Here is a 14,421-nt window from a genome sequence, read left to right as displayed (position 1 = left end):
GGTGTGAACACTGAGTCTTGAGACTGTTTTCAGATGCAGCTGTTAAACTTATTATCAATGTCCCTGCTATCAAAGACGTGGTGTTCAGGGCTGCACGTAACCACTGAGCAATTAAACAGCAACCCTGGTGGTGAATTACAGCTGAGACCTCCTGGGGCAAAATAAATACCAGCTGGTAACTACCTATAAAATGATTTTTTGTGTGTTTTTTCTTAAAAGCGCCCTTCCAGTATCTGTGCCCAGTCCTGGCACTGCACATCTCCTGGGGAGAGTTACATTATCTGTGGCATTTCCATCCCTAGCACCTTGGGTTTCCAACCAGAACTGGAATAAAAATAAACTAAATAAATCCATGTCCCTGCAGGAGCCAGGGAAGGCAAGGCGAGGCAAGACAACACAGAGGTGGGTGTGGAGGGAGAGAAGTGACAAGCTGAGGTTTTGGGTAACAAGTTTAAATATTTTTTTCCCCCAATGATCCCACCCTAAAGACATGAAAAAACTGTTGAGGTATCCCTTGGAAAAACTTTTAGAACAGGGAGAGCTGCAGAGTGCTGGTGGCAGAGTGGTGGGGACCCCAAGGTGATGTGAGGGAGAGCAGCAAGCTGGCAATGCTTCACCCAGCACCTGCCTGGGGGGACAGGTGTGAGCCCACCTGCACAGGCACCTTCCACCCTCTTCCTGCAGAGGCTTCTGCTCTCCCAAGGGAGTTTGGAAACAGGCAGAGAATGGAATTTCTTGGAAAAATTATCTTTGCCAGTGACTTTGAGAAACTTCTGAGCAGATTTTGTCTGTGCTGGTGTTTCATCTGGGGGCTTTTCTTCCTGAGCAGGAGTATCAGGAGGGCTGGTGCTCTGCATCCCTGTGTGAAGCTTTCCCACTCTCCACTGGCTGCAGAGAACAGCCACACAGTCAGGGAACAAGCATTTGGCTGAACATCCCATCTGCCTGGTTTGCAAGTGAAAATAAGGCTTGTCCAATGGCCAGCTCCACCCAGAGCAGAAAATCAGACCCTTTGGCTGAGTGTTGCTACTGTAATGAATTTGAGCTGTGCTGAGACTGCCAGTCCTTGGCACAGGAAAGATTCCATGTGGGTTCAGAGAGAAGTTTGGGGACGGATCTGTGAAAACTGCTGCTGTTTAGGGGACACCTGCCACAGGAGAGTGTTGCCCTGTGGCTGAGCTCATCCTCAGCACTGATCACACCTTGTCTTCTCCCTGCAGCACATCCTTCCAGCACTGGAGTTGTGTGGTCTCACAGAGCCATCATGAAACTCCTGCCTGTTGCCCCTCTCCTCCTGCTTCTCTTGACAGCACTAGAAGCCAGACCAAAACCTGCAGGTAAGCCCTGGCTGGTGGGGAGTGCATAGAGGGAAGAGAAGTGAGAAACTAGGGCAGTGGAGCCCTTGGAGGACAGTTTGCTGTGTGATGTGGGGGGACATGATGCCTCTTCTTTGGGAGTATCCCCAGGAGGATGGAGGATCTCCCCAGTAGTGAGACATAAACTTTCTGGCCCCAGTGTGGTGGCTCTGGTGCTGCTTGCTCTGGGAACCTCCTGGCCTGGGACACAGCCCTGCCCAGGGATTGTCACCCTGCAGGCCATGGGCTGGGACCTTGGCAGGAGGCACAGCTGTGAGGGGAATCCTCCTCCTTGCTTGACTCTCCAGGTGCAGGGGACAAAGCAAACCCAGAGGTACCAACCTCTCTCCTCCCAGGACAGAAGCATCTCAATCAATTTTGCTTTAAAAACAGTGAAGGCATCAGATGGAGAAAGGAACAGGTATCTCTCAGAGACCTTCAGAGAACTGAGCAACATCCAGCATCATCCCAAAGGGACTCAAAGTGTTTTCTTATGATTAGGGCCCAATTCTTGCAGGCTTGAGTGCACACAAGCCAAGCAAAATATGTTCGTTGACATTTCACTTGCTGAACACTGTCCCAGTTTGCACTGGAAGTGGCATTCTTACGCTCAAGAGAAGCTCTTTGGCTCAATCTTTGCCGAGTGTGTGCGCTTAGCTTTGCTTTTTATTGTCTCATTTTCTGCCCACAACAACCCAAAGTCAGGGGATGTCTCTTCAGCTTGTGGGCACTGGTTCTGCTCTGCCACCACCTTCTGTGGATTTAGTGGGCATTAGATAGGTGCTGGTCTGTAGGGGCTGCCCAAACCTGCTCTCTTCACTCCTCATGAGCAGCCCCCAGCCAGCAGGCAGAGATCTCTGTGCTCCTGCAGACAGGCAAGGACTGAGCCTTCTCTTCACCTTCTCTTCACCTCTCTTCACCTTCTCCTCAGTGCTGAAGTGCAGGACGGGTCCCCTGGACATCGTGTTTGTGATCGACAGCTCCCGCAGCGTGCGGCCCTTCGAGTTTGAGACCATGCGGCGCTTCATGACGGACATCATCGGCGGCCTGGACGTGGGCCCCAACGCCACGCGCGTGGGGGTTATCCAGTACTCCAGCCAGGTGCAGAACATCTTCTCCCTCAAGACCTTCTTCACACGGACAGACATGGAGAGGGCCATCAACAGCATCATCCCGCTGGCCCAGGGCACCATGACGGGTCTGGCCATCCAGTATGCCATGAACGTGGCCTTCAGCACGCAGGAGGGCGCGCGGCCCCTGCACAAGGGGATCCCCCGCATCGCCATCATCGTGACGGATGGGCGGCCCCAGGACCGTGTCACTGAGGTGGCCACGCAGGCCAGGAACGCTGGCATTGAGATCTACGCCGTGGGGATCCAGCGGGCTGACATGAGCTCGCTGCGGGCCATGGCCTCCCCGCCGCTGGAGGAGCACGTCTTCCTGGTGGAGTCCTTTGAGCTCATCCAGCAGTTTGCCAAGCAGTTCCAGGACAAGCTTTGTGGTGGGTGAGAGCCCTGCTGCGGAGTGGCAAGGGGGGCCCTGGTGTCTGCTTCTCACCCAGGTCAGAAGGTGACCTTCAGAGGGGTGTTTGGGGTAGCTGCCTGTGCCAGAAGCAGGATAGATGGGGCAGCATCATCATTCCCAGTGAGGTGCCAGGACAGTGTGTATGCGCTGGAGATCAGTGGGTGAGCACTGGGGCTGGCAGGGCTGGGGATGTGTAGGTGGTCACACTGGCTTCTGCTGTAGGGCCAGGGCATGTGCCAGAGCCAGGGTCCCTTGTGTCTGGTGTGCCTGTGGGCCACTCTGATGCCCATTCTGTCTTGCAGGGGTGGACATGTGCGTGGAGCGGGAGCATGGCTGCCAGCACAGCTGCGTCAGCACCCCTGGCTCCTTCTACTGCGAGTGCAACCCAGGCTACAGGCTCAATGTGGATGGAAAGACCTGCTCCCGTAAAAACCCTTTTTGTTATCTGAACTTTCATAGGGAGCTTGTAGTGGGTCCCATGGAAGGAAGCTGGAACACCGCATAGGATTCAGGGTGGCCAGCAGCAGCCTGGGTGCTCCCAGATCTGCAATGACTGCAGCCATTCAGCATTGCTAAATCCTGGCCACCTCTCTAAGATGGGACACTTGTGACTTATGTGGGCACAACCAGCTGCCTGTCAGCTGAGGGGGTCCGGGCAGTGACTACCAGAGGATTCCCACCCAGCACCAAAGTGAGCAGTGTTTTTCCCCTGGATCTTAGTGCAAAGCCGTGTTAGTTGGTCTGACCACCACACCAGGAGTTTTCCTTCTTGTGTCACGGTGCTGGGAGCTGCTGTGAAGCCCTGGAGCAGTCCTGCCCTGCTGCCCCAGGGAGGCTGGGCCAGGAGGGTGATGGGTTCCTGTTCCCTGCAGCCATTGATGCGTGTGCAGACGGGAGGCACGGCTGCCAGCACCACTGTGTCAGCGTGCGGGGCTCCTACTCGTGCCGCTGCCGGCCTGGTTACTACCTCAGCCACAACAAGAGGAGCTGCACTAGTAAGTGACTGTCTCCCTCCCTGGCCCTTCTTCCTTTGCTTCCCATTCTCTCTCTCTTCTTGTCTCTTCCTTCCTGCCATCACTTTCCTTGTCTCCCCAGTGATTGATTACTGCAGCTTCAGGAACCACAGCTGCCAGCATGAGTGTGTGGGCATCCCCAATGGGCACTACTGCCGCTGCCACAGCGGCTTCACGCTCCAGCCTGACAGCAAGTCCTGCAGGGGTAGGTCCTGGTGTCTGCACAGCACAGGCTGTGTGTATGGCACGTGCCTTTATGTCCTGCCCAGTCTCCAGGGAAGAGCCTTCCCAGACTACCCCAAATGGGAATAACCCCACTCCCCCGGCTTTTCTTCCAGCCACTGACCTCTGCAATGGGGTGGATCACGGCTGTGAGTTCAAGTGTGTGAGCACAGATGGCTCCTACCACTGTGTGTGCCCTGAGGGCCAGCAGCTCCAGGCTGATGGCAAGACATGCAGCAGTGAGTACTGGGACACAGTCTTTGATATTCTCCTTATCTGGGCTCTGTGCTCCTGGAGCAAGCTCACCTGGAACTGGGCTGGGGGACTCTGCACTTTGGACTCTAAGCTGGGCTGGAAGAGGGTGGAAAGCTGGCTGTGGCTAGGGGAGTATCCAACTAGGGGTGGATGCTTGTATCATCAGAGACATGGCCCAGAACATGCAACAGCTTTAAGGAAAGTTTCAGGAAAAGAGAAACCTAGGAAAAACTTTCAGGGGTGTTGGGGTGTCAGTGGAGGTTTTTGGGTGTAGTCTGCTCTCCTTCCCAGCTGCAGTTCCAGGGTGTTCCTACAGAGTCCTGAAGCCCCAAAGCTCAGCCCCAGGCTCCTTCATCTAACAGTGGCCATGGCCAGGCTGCTTCTCTCTCACCTTCCCCTGTGCCTGCAGAGTGTGGAGCTGGCCATGTCGACCTTGTGATGGTGATCGATGGTTCCAAGAGTGTCCGGCCCCAGAACTTTGAGCTGGTGAAGCAGTTTGTGAACCGTATTGTGGACCTGCTGGAGGTGTCCCCCCATGGCACACGGGTAGGACTGGTGCAGTACTCCAGCCGTGTGCGCACCGAGTTCCCCCTCAACAAGTACCACAGCGCAGATGAGATCAAGAAGGCGGTGATGGATGTGGAGTACATGGAGAAAGGCACCATGACAGGCCTTGCCCTCAAGCACATGGTGGAGCACAGCTTCTCTGAGCTGGAAGGTGCCAGGCCTCTCTCCCACAACATCCCCAGAATTGGGCTGGTCTTCACAGATGGGCGCTCCCAGGATGACATCTCTGAATGGGCCAGGAGAGCAAAGGAATCAGGTGCACAGGGGGTTGGGAACCTCAAATTGAAGTGTTTTGGGCAGCCTGAGATGGTTCCTTGGGGTTGGCTGTCTCAGGGAAAAGCTGCAACATCCCACCTTGAGGGGCTGCATCCCATGGCAGATGTTCTCTGAGCAGCATTCTTGATGGAGCAGCCTGCACCACCACAGTGCTGCCATGCTCCTGCCTGTCCTTCCCAAATTCCTGCTGTGTATTTGGGAAACTCAGAGAAAATGCTGCATCCTTGGCTTTGCTCTCTCTGAGCTTGGGGCTGCTTGCTTCAGAGTGGCCAGTGCAGTGGTCAGGATGTGTCCTTGCCATGCAGGGATTGTCATGTTTGCTGTGGGTGTTGGAAAAGCTGTGGAAGAAGAGCTGAGAGCAATTGCCTCTGAGCCAGTGGAGCAGCACTTCTCCTATTCAGCAGACTTCACCACCATGACCCATCTTGTGGAGAACTTCTCCCTGAATATCTGCCCAGGTGGGTGTTCCTGGCCACACTTGGGGACTCAACCCCAAGCCAGGGAAAGCCCTTCTGTCCCCACAGATCCAGTGGGGTCGTTTGTGTGTCTGTCGCCCTGTGTCAAGTACCCTAAGGCTGAGCTGGGCTGCTGTAAGTCCAGGCTATCTCAGGACCTCTCCAGGCTGTTGTGGGTATAGATGAGGGTTTCTGGGAGGGATTTGGAAAAGGTGAAGCTGGGGGAATAAATTAAAAAACAGGGCGGGTTAATATAAAAGGATTAATGTGAGCAACCACCCCTGTGCTATTGCATGGGCAGAATTTGGGAGTTGACCCTGCCTTATGGGATGCTCTGAAGGTCGCCTGTGCACCTTGTTTTGCAATACAGAAATTGTTCAGACCTGTGCTGCTGCTGGGTGCAGGGTTTCTGGGTGCAGGGTTTCTGTGGGGACAGGCTGGGGCTCCCCAGTGCCCTTGAGACCCCCACAGGCTGCAGGTATGGAGTCAACGTGCCCCCTGCCACCCCAGCTTGAAGGCAGAGTGAAGCTCAGCACTGGCTGTCCTTGGCACAGTGACCACACGTGTGACAGCTCTGTGGGATGCCTGGCAGAGAGCTTGATGGATCAGCAGGGCAGCCTGACAGAAAGCAGAGAGGCTGAAAAGACAGGCCAAAATGGCGGGGAGTGCCCTGAGCCCTGGTGGGATTGTCTGGTTGCAAGGGACAGACCATGGGGCCATGGTCTGACTGCAGCCAAACCCCACTGTCACAGAGGAGGGCAAAGGGGAGACCGAGATCCGCAGCCCGTGCGAGTGCGAGGCGCTGGTGCAGTTCCAGACCAACACCGTGGCCATCCTGCAGAGCCTGACCGAGAAAAATATCCTTTGGGGTGATGCCTGGGCTGGTCGGGGTGCAGATCAGCTGAGCTGCGGGAGGGAGGGATAGATAAATGGGAGTGGGGAGAATTTCAGGCTGTTTTAAGGGGATAAAGGCCTTTGCCCAGCAGACTGTCTGGTTCACGCTGTTTCCTTAGCACGTTCACTTGCTCAGATGACAGCCAGACTTGAAGACTTGGAAAAGCAGATTGCCAAAAAGAAGTGATCCTGGCAGAGGCTGCAGTGCTCGGCAGGGCACGGGGACGGATGTACAGTAGCTACATGACATTGTTATTGCTAGGTTGTCATAAAGCATCAGTGTTTGTTCTTGTATTGTAAAATCCCCAGGGGAGCATGGACTGTATTTAAAAATCCTAAAAACACAAGAGATGGAATTTGAACAAAACCTCTGCTGCAAAGCGAAGGGGTTCAGTTGTTCATTGGCAGGTCTGGGATGAGAGGAGACATGACACCTGGTGTCCCCCAGAGTGACTGGGATGGCACAGTCCCCCTGGACCCTGTCAGGCTGCTTTGCAAGAGGAAAAACCTACAGTGGTGTCACCCTGGGAGCTTCTGCTCTCTCAGCATCTGCCTCCAAGTGGTGGGGCAGGGACAGCTGGGTGGTGCAGGCAGCATGGGGGATGCCTGATGCCCAGCTGGCTCCCAGTGTGGTGCCCTGGTGGGCTCCCATGGGAAGGTGGGCGGCAGGAATTCTTAGATCCCCTTGCCCTTGGTTTGGCAGAATAGTTTGGAAGTTGGTATTAATCTTGTTTGGTTTTATAATCACAAAATATAGCAAAATGGTAATTATTCTTTCTATCAATATAGTGTATATATATATATATATATGTATATTTAATTCTGAGAGCAGGGTAGTGCTATTTTTAAATTCTTGTTTTATATAAAGGAATTTCTATCCTGACAATAAACACCCTGAAGATTTGTATGACATGTCCCTCTCCTTTCAGCTGGGCTGCAGGGTGACACTTCTCTGTGTCAGAAGTGGGGTCTCTGGCTTTTGCAGCAGCTCCTGTCCCCAGGATCCAGAAATCCTTTGGGAAAATCTTTGTTGTGTGGCACCCCAGGGTGCTGCAGGCCCAGCCTCAGCTGGAGGGAGCCAGTGTGACATGGACACTGTGTCCCCATGGGCAGGGTTTGCTTTGGAGCCTGTGCTTGTAGGGGCACAGGGAGCTGAGCTGGGTGTGCACCCCCAGCCTGGCCAAGGTGCCCATTGCAGCTGCTCTGGGGTGGGTGCTGAGCAAAGGGACACCCAGGATCTGCTCCTGATGGATCCCTGCAGTCTTCACAAAGAACTGTTGCTGAGAGCAGGACTCTGCCTGAGGCAGTCTCCAGTCTCTTCATTTTATCCCTCAGCACCAGAGTACATTCAGTTCCTTTCAGGAGATAACACAAATTTCCCCTCTGCTTCCCATGAAGCTGCAGCCCCACCAGGACCCATCCATGCCCCCAGCTCTGGGGTCCTGAGCACAGGAAGGACCTGGAGGTGTTGGACTGAGGGTAGAGGAGGCCATGGGAGAGCTGCAAGGGCTGGAGCCCCTCTGCTCTGAGGAAAGGCCGGAAGAGTTGGGGATGCTCAGCCTGGAGAAGAGAGTGACTTGGGGGGGGCCTCACTGCAGCTGTGCAGGACTTGAAGAGTCCCATAGGAAAGATGGGGACAGAGTATTCAACAAGGTCTGTGGTGGGAGGAGAAGGGGGGATGGATTTCCACTGCAGGAGGTTGATTTGGGTTAAAAGGAAGCTGGTTTTTTACACTGAGGGTGGTGAGGCACAGACCCAGGTTGTGCACAGAAGCTGTGGATGTGCCATCCCTGGGAACATCCAAAGGCAAAGGGAACAGGATTCTGAGCAACTTGGTCTGGTGGGAGGCAGCTCAGGTTTGAATAAGATGATCTTCATGCTCCATTCCAAGGCAAACCTTTCAAGGTGGTCCCCATTGCACACAGGGGGTTTATCACTGAATTCCTGTGCATTATCACTGCACAGGAAGAGCTCCAGCTGAAACTTTCTTCTAGCGAAGAGCACAAAACAACCATTGGCCTTCATATTGCCCCCTACTCTGCACCCTACTCTTAGAGCATCCCTGTCACCCTGCTTGTCACCAGGCCCCTGACACTGTCGTCAGTCCTGAGCTGCTGCCTGGATGTTGCCATCCATCCCTGCAGGATGCTCAGTTTTTGTCCCAAGGAAGGTACAGTGCCATTCCATGGAGGTGGGCTGGAGCTTTGTGGGGGATTGTGTGGGACAGGGACCCCACTCTGAGGTTTTGCTCCCTGTGCAGGCTGCCACAGACACTGAGCAGGAGATGGAAATTGATATGAGCATTGATAGAGAAGAAAGTATGGCTATAGATGGAGAAGAGAATGGAAAGGAAGAAATGGAGATGGATGTGCATGTAGAAGAGATGGAGGAAGAGATGGAGGTGGAAATGGAGGATTATATTGAAGACATGGAAGTGGATGAGAGAGGTGAGCAGGAGGACATTGTTCTGGGATGGACGCCAACCCCAGGCAGGTGCTGGCCATGTCCTTCCCACAGGCAGAGTGGGTCCCCTGCTGCCAGGCTGGGGCTGGGCTGGTGACCCTGCTCAGGGACATGGTGCCTGGGGGTGGCCCTGGGTTCTGGTGGCACAAGCAGCACCCCCAGCCTGCCCTGTGCTTGCTCTGGGCCATGCTTTGGGTCCCACAGCCTGGGGGCAGCCCCCAGCCCCAGCCAGGACAGTGCTGGCAGCAGAGTCCTGCTGTGCCAGTGTGTGCCAGCCTGGGGGCACGAAACAGGCCTCTGTGCCTGACTGCAGTGACCCTGTCCTTGCTTTTCTTCCAGGACTGATGGAGATGCCAGGAAGGGATGCCACCCTTCTGGATATATGTAGAGTGTTCTTCAGTATTCTTCTGTATATACATTTTAGAGAGCGTTGTCATCTTTTGTAAGTATGTTTAATACATAGTTGTTATATAGGTTCTTGGGTAAATATGTTTTATATTTTATTGTTGTTATAGGGTTTTTTGCCATTTAAATACATGGTGTAGTTCACTGTTTCTGCTTTTCTGCAAATAAACAATCTTTATTTTTCACACCTCAGCTCTCTTTCCATTTGCTTTGGGCACAGGCAGCCTGTGCAGAGTTGTGGTTTCCTCTTGCTCCGTGTTGCCCAGGCTGGAGATGTCTGGGTGTGCAGGGCTGGGGGTCCCTGTGTACAGAGCAGGTCCCACTAAGAGCTCTGTACACACTCGGGATTTGTATATGCAGATTCTACAGGGCCCTTTCCCATGGATTACATCTGGGAGCAGGGCCGAGCCTGCTGGGTCCTGCAGAGCCTCCTCAGTGATGCTTCACTAGATGGCACCAGATACCAGCACTAGGAGGGTGAGGCTGGGCTGTGGGCACCCCCTTTCTCTTCTCCTGGACACCTCCTCTTCTTCCCCCGGGCATCCCAAGTGGCTGGAGCCAGCCCAGAGCTCAGGGGAGCTTCCTGAGCCAGGAGCTGAGCAGGGAGGGATGGATGGATCGGTGGATGAATGGATAGATGGATAGATGATGGATGTGGATGGAGGGATGGATGAATGGATAGATGGAGAGATGATGGATGTGGATGGAGGGATGGAGGGATGGATGGATGGATGGATGGATGGATGGATGGATGGATGGAGCTCATCATCAGGCTGAAAGCTTTGCATGACCTGGTGGGGGACTAGGGCTGCTTGGCAAGGCACAAGCTGTTCCTGGGGTGCTTTGTGTACCTGGGTGAGGCTGGGGGTCAGGGGCTGCTGGTCTCCCTCCTTTCCCTTCCCAGAGAATACAAACTGCAGAGCCTTGCTCTGGCTGGGGAAATGCAATATGTGCCTTAAGCATTACACAACTGGGGCCTTACAGCTTTGGAAGGAGGGACACAAAGTGGTTTTCGTGGAGAAGAGCATGAGCCATATGGGATGGGGACTGCACTGAGGGGTGCTGGGGTAATAGCTGCTGCACAGATAACAGCATGCAACATGAGGACTGTGCCCAGAAATTCTGGGTCCTGGTTTGTGACAAAAAAGTTCACACTCTTCCCCCTGCTATGAATAAAGCACTATAGAATGTACTTCAGGTGGATTTCTTCCCCCTGCCCTCATCCCCCTGTCCCCCCATCTTCTCTTCAGCTTAATCCAAGTCTTGGTCCTTGATCTTTTCTCCTCCCTTGGAGGCATAGGTCCAAGCATAACCTCAGCCAGATTCTGGCACCAGCGGGGAGCACAGCATTGTCCTCTCCAGCTGCAGTAGCAGCTGAATGGCAATGGATTGCTTAAAAATTATACCAGTGCTTGTATTTCTCATTAAAAGTGCTACATTGTTGGTGCACAGCCCAAGCAATCTTTTTGGGTCCGCTATATTTTCTGCACGTTACTTAACAAATTACTTCACCAAGAGGTAAATGCAGCCACAGAGTCAACAGGTAAATTGGACAATAATTAACAAACTCCAGGTTAGCTGAGTTCCAGTTAATGGGGTGTGTTGCAACTTGAGAATGGAAGTGTGACCAGGAAAGGGCACAGTGAGATTCCCACCATACCCTGAATGGAAAGTGGCAGCTCCAGGGGCTGGATCAGTGTAGTTCTGGGGGCTCAGGGGCTGCACAGAGCATGTAGAGGTGATACTGGACTTTGGCTGCTCTTTGTCCCTGCCTGGTTGAGAGGTCAGGGACAGAGGGTCAGAGGCCCTTTGCAGGACTGGGGGAGGTCGGCTGTGGGAGCTCTCCCATCCCCAGGCATTCTCTGTTTCCAGGACAGCTTGGGCTCCTGCCAGCCACTGAAGCCCCAAAGAAATATTTCAGGAACCTCTTACGCAAGCTGAGTGGGACATTGACCAATTGGTGGGAAATGGAGTAATTTCCCATTGCCCAAGGACAACTAAAGAAAACAGATTTACCTGGAGGCCAGGGCAGGGTTACAATTTCCTTGGGAGAGAGGAACTGGTTGAGGCTAGAAGGGTGATGGGACTTTTGCCATCCAAACCAAGAATACAGCCCCTAATCCCTACAGCCATCAAGAGTTAGGGCTCAGTCAAGTTGTCCTTGTGCTGCATCATGACTGATGAAAGGTCTCTATGGAGTGGATTAACCTACCCCAGAGATCAGCCAGCACCAACCTGTTTCTCATATGGCAGAAGCCACCCAGAGAGGACACTGTGGTTCAGAATCTGAGAAAGACTCACCATTGACTAAGCCAAAGCTGTTTTCCCTAGACCAATTTATACTCCCAGTGAGGCAGGAGTAAGGAGGATTTGTGGCTGGGGCAACTTACTTCTGGGAAAAACTTGAAAGATCATTCTTGGGAAGACATAGGCAGCCTCAGGCTGATTTGGATCGTGCTGTAGGGTTTGTTTTGCAGGACCATGTGCAAGAAAAGAACAAAGAGAAAACCATATAATAGACCCCCAGAAGGGAACATGATCACCACAAGGGTTTCTTCTGAAAAAGGGTGCCTGGAGATGATACCTGCCCAGGAGAAAGCAGATCCACTGACTTCAGCCTGTCAGGTGGACAATGCCCTGGCTCATCTTCCCTTGGCTTGTTCCTCCATCCCATGTGTGGCTGCAGGGGTCACTTGTGCAATGGAATAGCTGCTTTTTGAGCAATTGAAAAATCCCCTGAGTATCTTGCGCAAAAGGCTCTTCTGGAAAACGCAGTGAAACAGGAAGAGGAAAAAGGTGCAAACATTGGCACGTGCCCAGCCCTGTTCCCCACCCCATCCTCGCCAAGGGTTTAAATGTGTGTGTCCCCCACCTCTCCCGCTCGCACCTCTCGGCGACACAGCAGCATGAAGGCAGTGGCCGCGCTCCTCCTGGTGGGGATGCTCATCCTCTGGGCAGAGTTGCCAACAGGTAGGAGATGTCCTAGGACAAGGTACGGGGGGGAAAGCTCGGTGCTGGGAAAGAGCCGTGTTTACATGGATCCTGTGGGAGCGAAGGGGAGGGGTTGTTTGTCGGGAGCATCTCCCCAGCGCCCCTCAGCTGCCCTGGAGCAAACCAGTCCCTCTCTGGCAGGCAGCGCCTGGTCCTGTCCCCCCGTACGCTTCACCTGTGCTCTGCACAACCCACGGAATCAGTGCCTCGTCGACCGACACTGCCCCCGCGGCAAGAAGTGCTGCCGCTCCTTCTGCGGGAAAAAGTGCCTCTCCAAGCCGCCTGCCATCCCCATCTCCTACGGTAGGAGCTCAGGGAGCAGGGCGGGGTGTGATGAGATGGCTCTGGGCAGGAGCTATGTCCAGCTGCCACAGTCTCCGTTCAGGCTGGTGGGGTGACCGTGGACAAACATGCTGGGGTGAACACCAGACCCAACCTCTCCTGCTTTTCCCTTTCCAGCGTGAGCTCCGGCTTCCAGGACAGGCTGAGGGTCATCCCAGCATCCCCATATCAGCTCCAGGATCCCTCCGTGACTGCTGCTGCTGCACAGTGCTCTGTTCTGCCAGCTTTCCTTCTCCCTCTGCTTCCCCACCGCCCTTCCAACAAATAAAAGAGGCTTTCCCCAAGGGTGTTTGTGATGTGTGACTCCTTTCCCCACCTGCTCCCTACTCTCTCCATCCTAGCACACAGTCCCACTGCTGCTTTCATCCCAGAATTTCTGCTGGGAGAAGAGGATGGAAACAGTCTGGCTATACATCTGCAGTGTGGTTAGGGGCTGGCTTGTGGGGGGAAATCCACCCAGAGGCACACAACCTGCAGGAGGAGGGAGCAGTAAGAAGGAACTGGAACAAAACGTGTCAGGTTGTTTTAGGAAGGCTGGAAGGGGTCCTCCCAGCTGGGCAGGGCTGTGGAAGGGAACCCACCCTGCCTGCCCAGGGGGATACAGAAGGCAGAGCCTTCCTATGAATACCCTGCTTGGGGCACATCTAGAGAGCAGAGGAGGGGGTTATGCAGACCCAAACCCCAAGCGATGCTGAATCCCTCCCTGAACCTGAGCTGGTGGGGAAAATTCAGCTGAAGAACCTTGCCTGGGAAAGCCTCCAGCAAGAGCAATAAAATTGTAGCTCCAAGGAGTTCTTGTCATTTTTGTACAGCTGAGTGCTGGGGACAGAAATTCAGGAAATGCCAAGAAACCTTCAGCAGAAGAGAGTGTGTGCAGCCTGAGGGACCTGCTGGCCTCTGCACACGGTCAGAACCAGGCACAGCCACCATCCACTGCAGGGGCAGAGCATCACCCAGCCTAATGCCCAAAGACAGACAGCCAGCCCTCCCCAGCCCATTGCAGATGCCAGGCTCGCTGAGAATGTCCCATTCTCAGCAACTAGTCCCAGCCCAGACTGGGGAGGAATTTGTTCCGTGAGCTAATGATCCCCACGGCCAGGCATGAGCAAAGCAACCTGGAGAGCTGCAGCAGCTGGCCAGATTTTAAACTATTCTCAAACACAGCAGGATGTAGACTCTGGCTGTGAGGTTGAGACCTTGCATAGTTCATCGGGGTAGTGGAAATTTCCTGGCCGAGACAGGGGAGAGCATCTGGTGGAGCAAGTCCTTGTATGGTCACATCTATGTAGGTGTGTTCTTCTTTGTGGATGAGCTAGAAGGAGGCAAAGACTCAGAAATTACTCTGACTGAGAAGGAAGAAGTCCTATGGTGAAAAAAACCCAAGTCTTTGCTTAGTCTGGCCACGGGAGGGCAGAGAGAACTAAAGAGCTCATGCAGCGCTGTGGAGGCTGAAAATGCCAGGTGACCCAGGCAAAGCAAGAACTGGGAGCTCATCAGCCAAACTCAGAGTAAAACCAGACATTGCTTCTGTCCTTGCGGGGAAAAACTCTCCCTGAGGCCAGCCCAGCCCTCTGCACATGGAAAGCTGTGCCACACAAGCCGTGGGATTGGAGGCTGAGCCCCAGAGCTCCCGCAGCCATCCCCGCATCCCGGCGGGGC

General features: G+C 53.9%; 2 protein-coding genes across 3 annotated transcripts; both read left to right on the top strand.

Moving 5' to 3' along the window:
• Nucleotides 1-490: 490 nt before the first annotated feature.
• MATN4 (matrilin 4) lies at nt 491-7,446 on the top strand. Of its 2 annotated transcripts, none has more exons than XM_056507460.1 (9): nt 491-562; nt 2,295-2,856; nt 3,752-3,874; nt 3,975-4,097; nt 4,231-4,353; nt 4,779-5,192; nt 5,518-5,670; nt 6,420-6,524; nt 6,690-7,446. In XM_056507460.1, the coding sequence occupies exons 1-9, from the start codon at nt 491-493 to the stop codon at nt 6,746-6,748; spliced, it is 1,734 nt and encodes a 577-aa protein (XP_056363435.1). In that variant the 3' UTR covers nt 6,749-7,446. The 2 variants fall into 2 exon arrangements, with proteins under 2 accessions (XP_056363435.1, XP_056363434.1); XM_056507459.1 differs by lacking the exon at nt 491-562 and adding an exon at nt 1,243-1,337 and having other exon boundaries at nt 2,287-2,856; nt 6,420-6,536; nt 6,681-7,446.
• A 4,872-nt stretch (nt 7,447-12,318) lies between these two features.
• On the top strand, nt 12,319-13,044 carry LOC130261398 (elafin-like). Its single transcript, XM_056507566.1, has 3 exons — nt 12,319-12,399; nt 12,562-12,723; nt 12,880-13,044. The coding sequence occupies exons 1-3, from the start codon at nt 12,336-12,338 to the stop codon at nt 12,882-12,884; spliced, it is 231 nt and encodes a 76-aa protein (XP_056363541.1). The 5' UTR covers nt 12,319-12,335; the 3' UTR covers nt 12,885-13,044.
• The last annotated feature ends 1,377 nt before the right edge of the window (nt 13,045-14,421 follow it).

The sequence above is a fragment of the Oenanthe melanoleuca genome, chromosome 20 (genome assembly GCF_029582105.1).
Source record: "Oenanthe melanoleuca isolate GR-GAL-2019-014 chromosome 20, OMel1.0, whole genome shotgun sequence".
Taxonomy (NCBI): Eukaryota; Metazoa; Chordata; class Aves; order Passeriformes; family Muscicapidae; genus Oenanthe; species Oenanthe melanoleuca.
Note: the sequence above shows the minus strand (reverse complement) of the source record. Positions and strands in the feature narration are given on the sequence as shown.

Bases quoted from the DNA above. Each gene is read 5' to 3' on its own strand.
- MATN4 (XM_056507459.1), top strand. From the start codon at position 1,265: ATGAAACTCCTGCCTGTTGCCCCTCTCCTCCTGCTTCTCTTGACAGCA. The intron at 2,857-3,751 runs GTGGGTGAGAGC...TGTTCCCTGCAG, and splicing joins GTTCCAGGACAAGCTTTGTG to CCATTGATGCGTGTGCAGAC. The intron at 4,098-4,230 runs GTAGGTCCTGGT...CTTTTCTTCCAG, and splicing joins TGACAGCAAGTCCTGCAGGG to CCACTGACCTCTGCAATGGG.
- LOC130261398 (XM_056507566.1), top strand. From the start codon at position 12,336: ATGAAGGCAGTGGCCGCGCTCCTCCTGGTGGGGATGCTCATCCTCTGG. The intron at 12,400-12,561 runs GTAGGAGATGTC...CCTCTCTGGCAG, and splicing joins CTGGGCAGAGTTGCCAACAG to GCAGCGCCTGGTCCTGTCCC.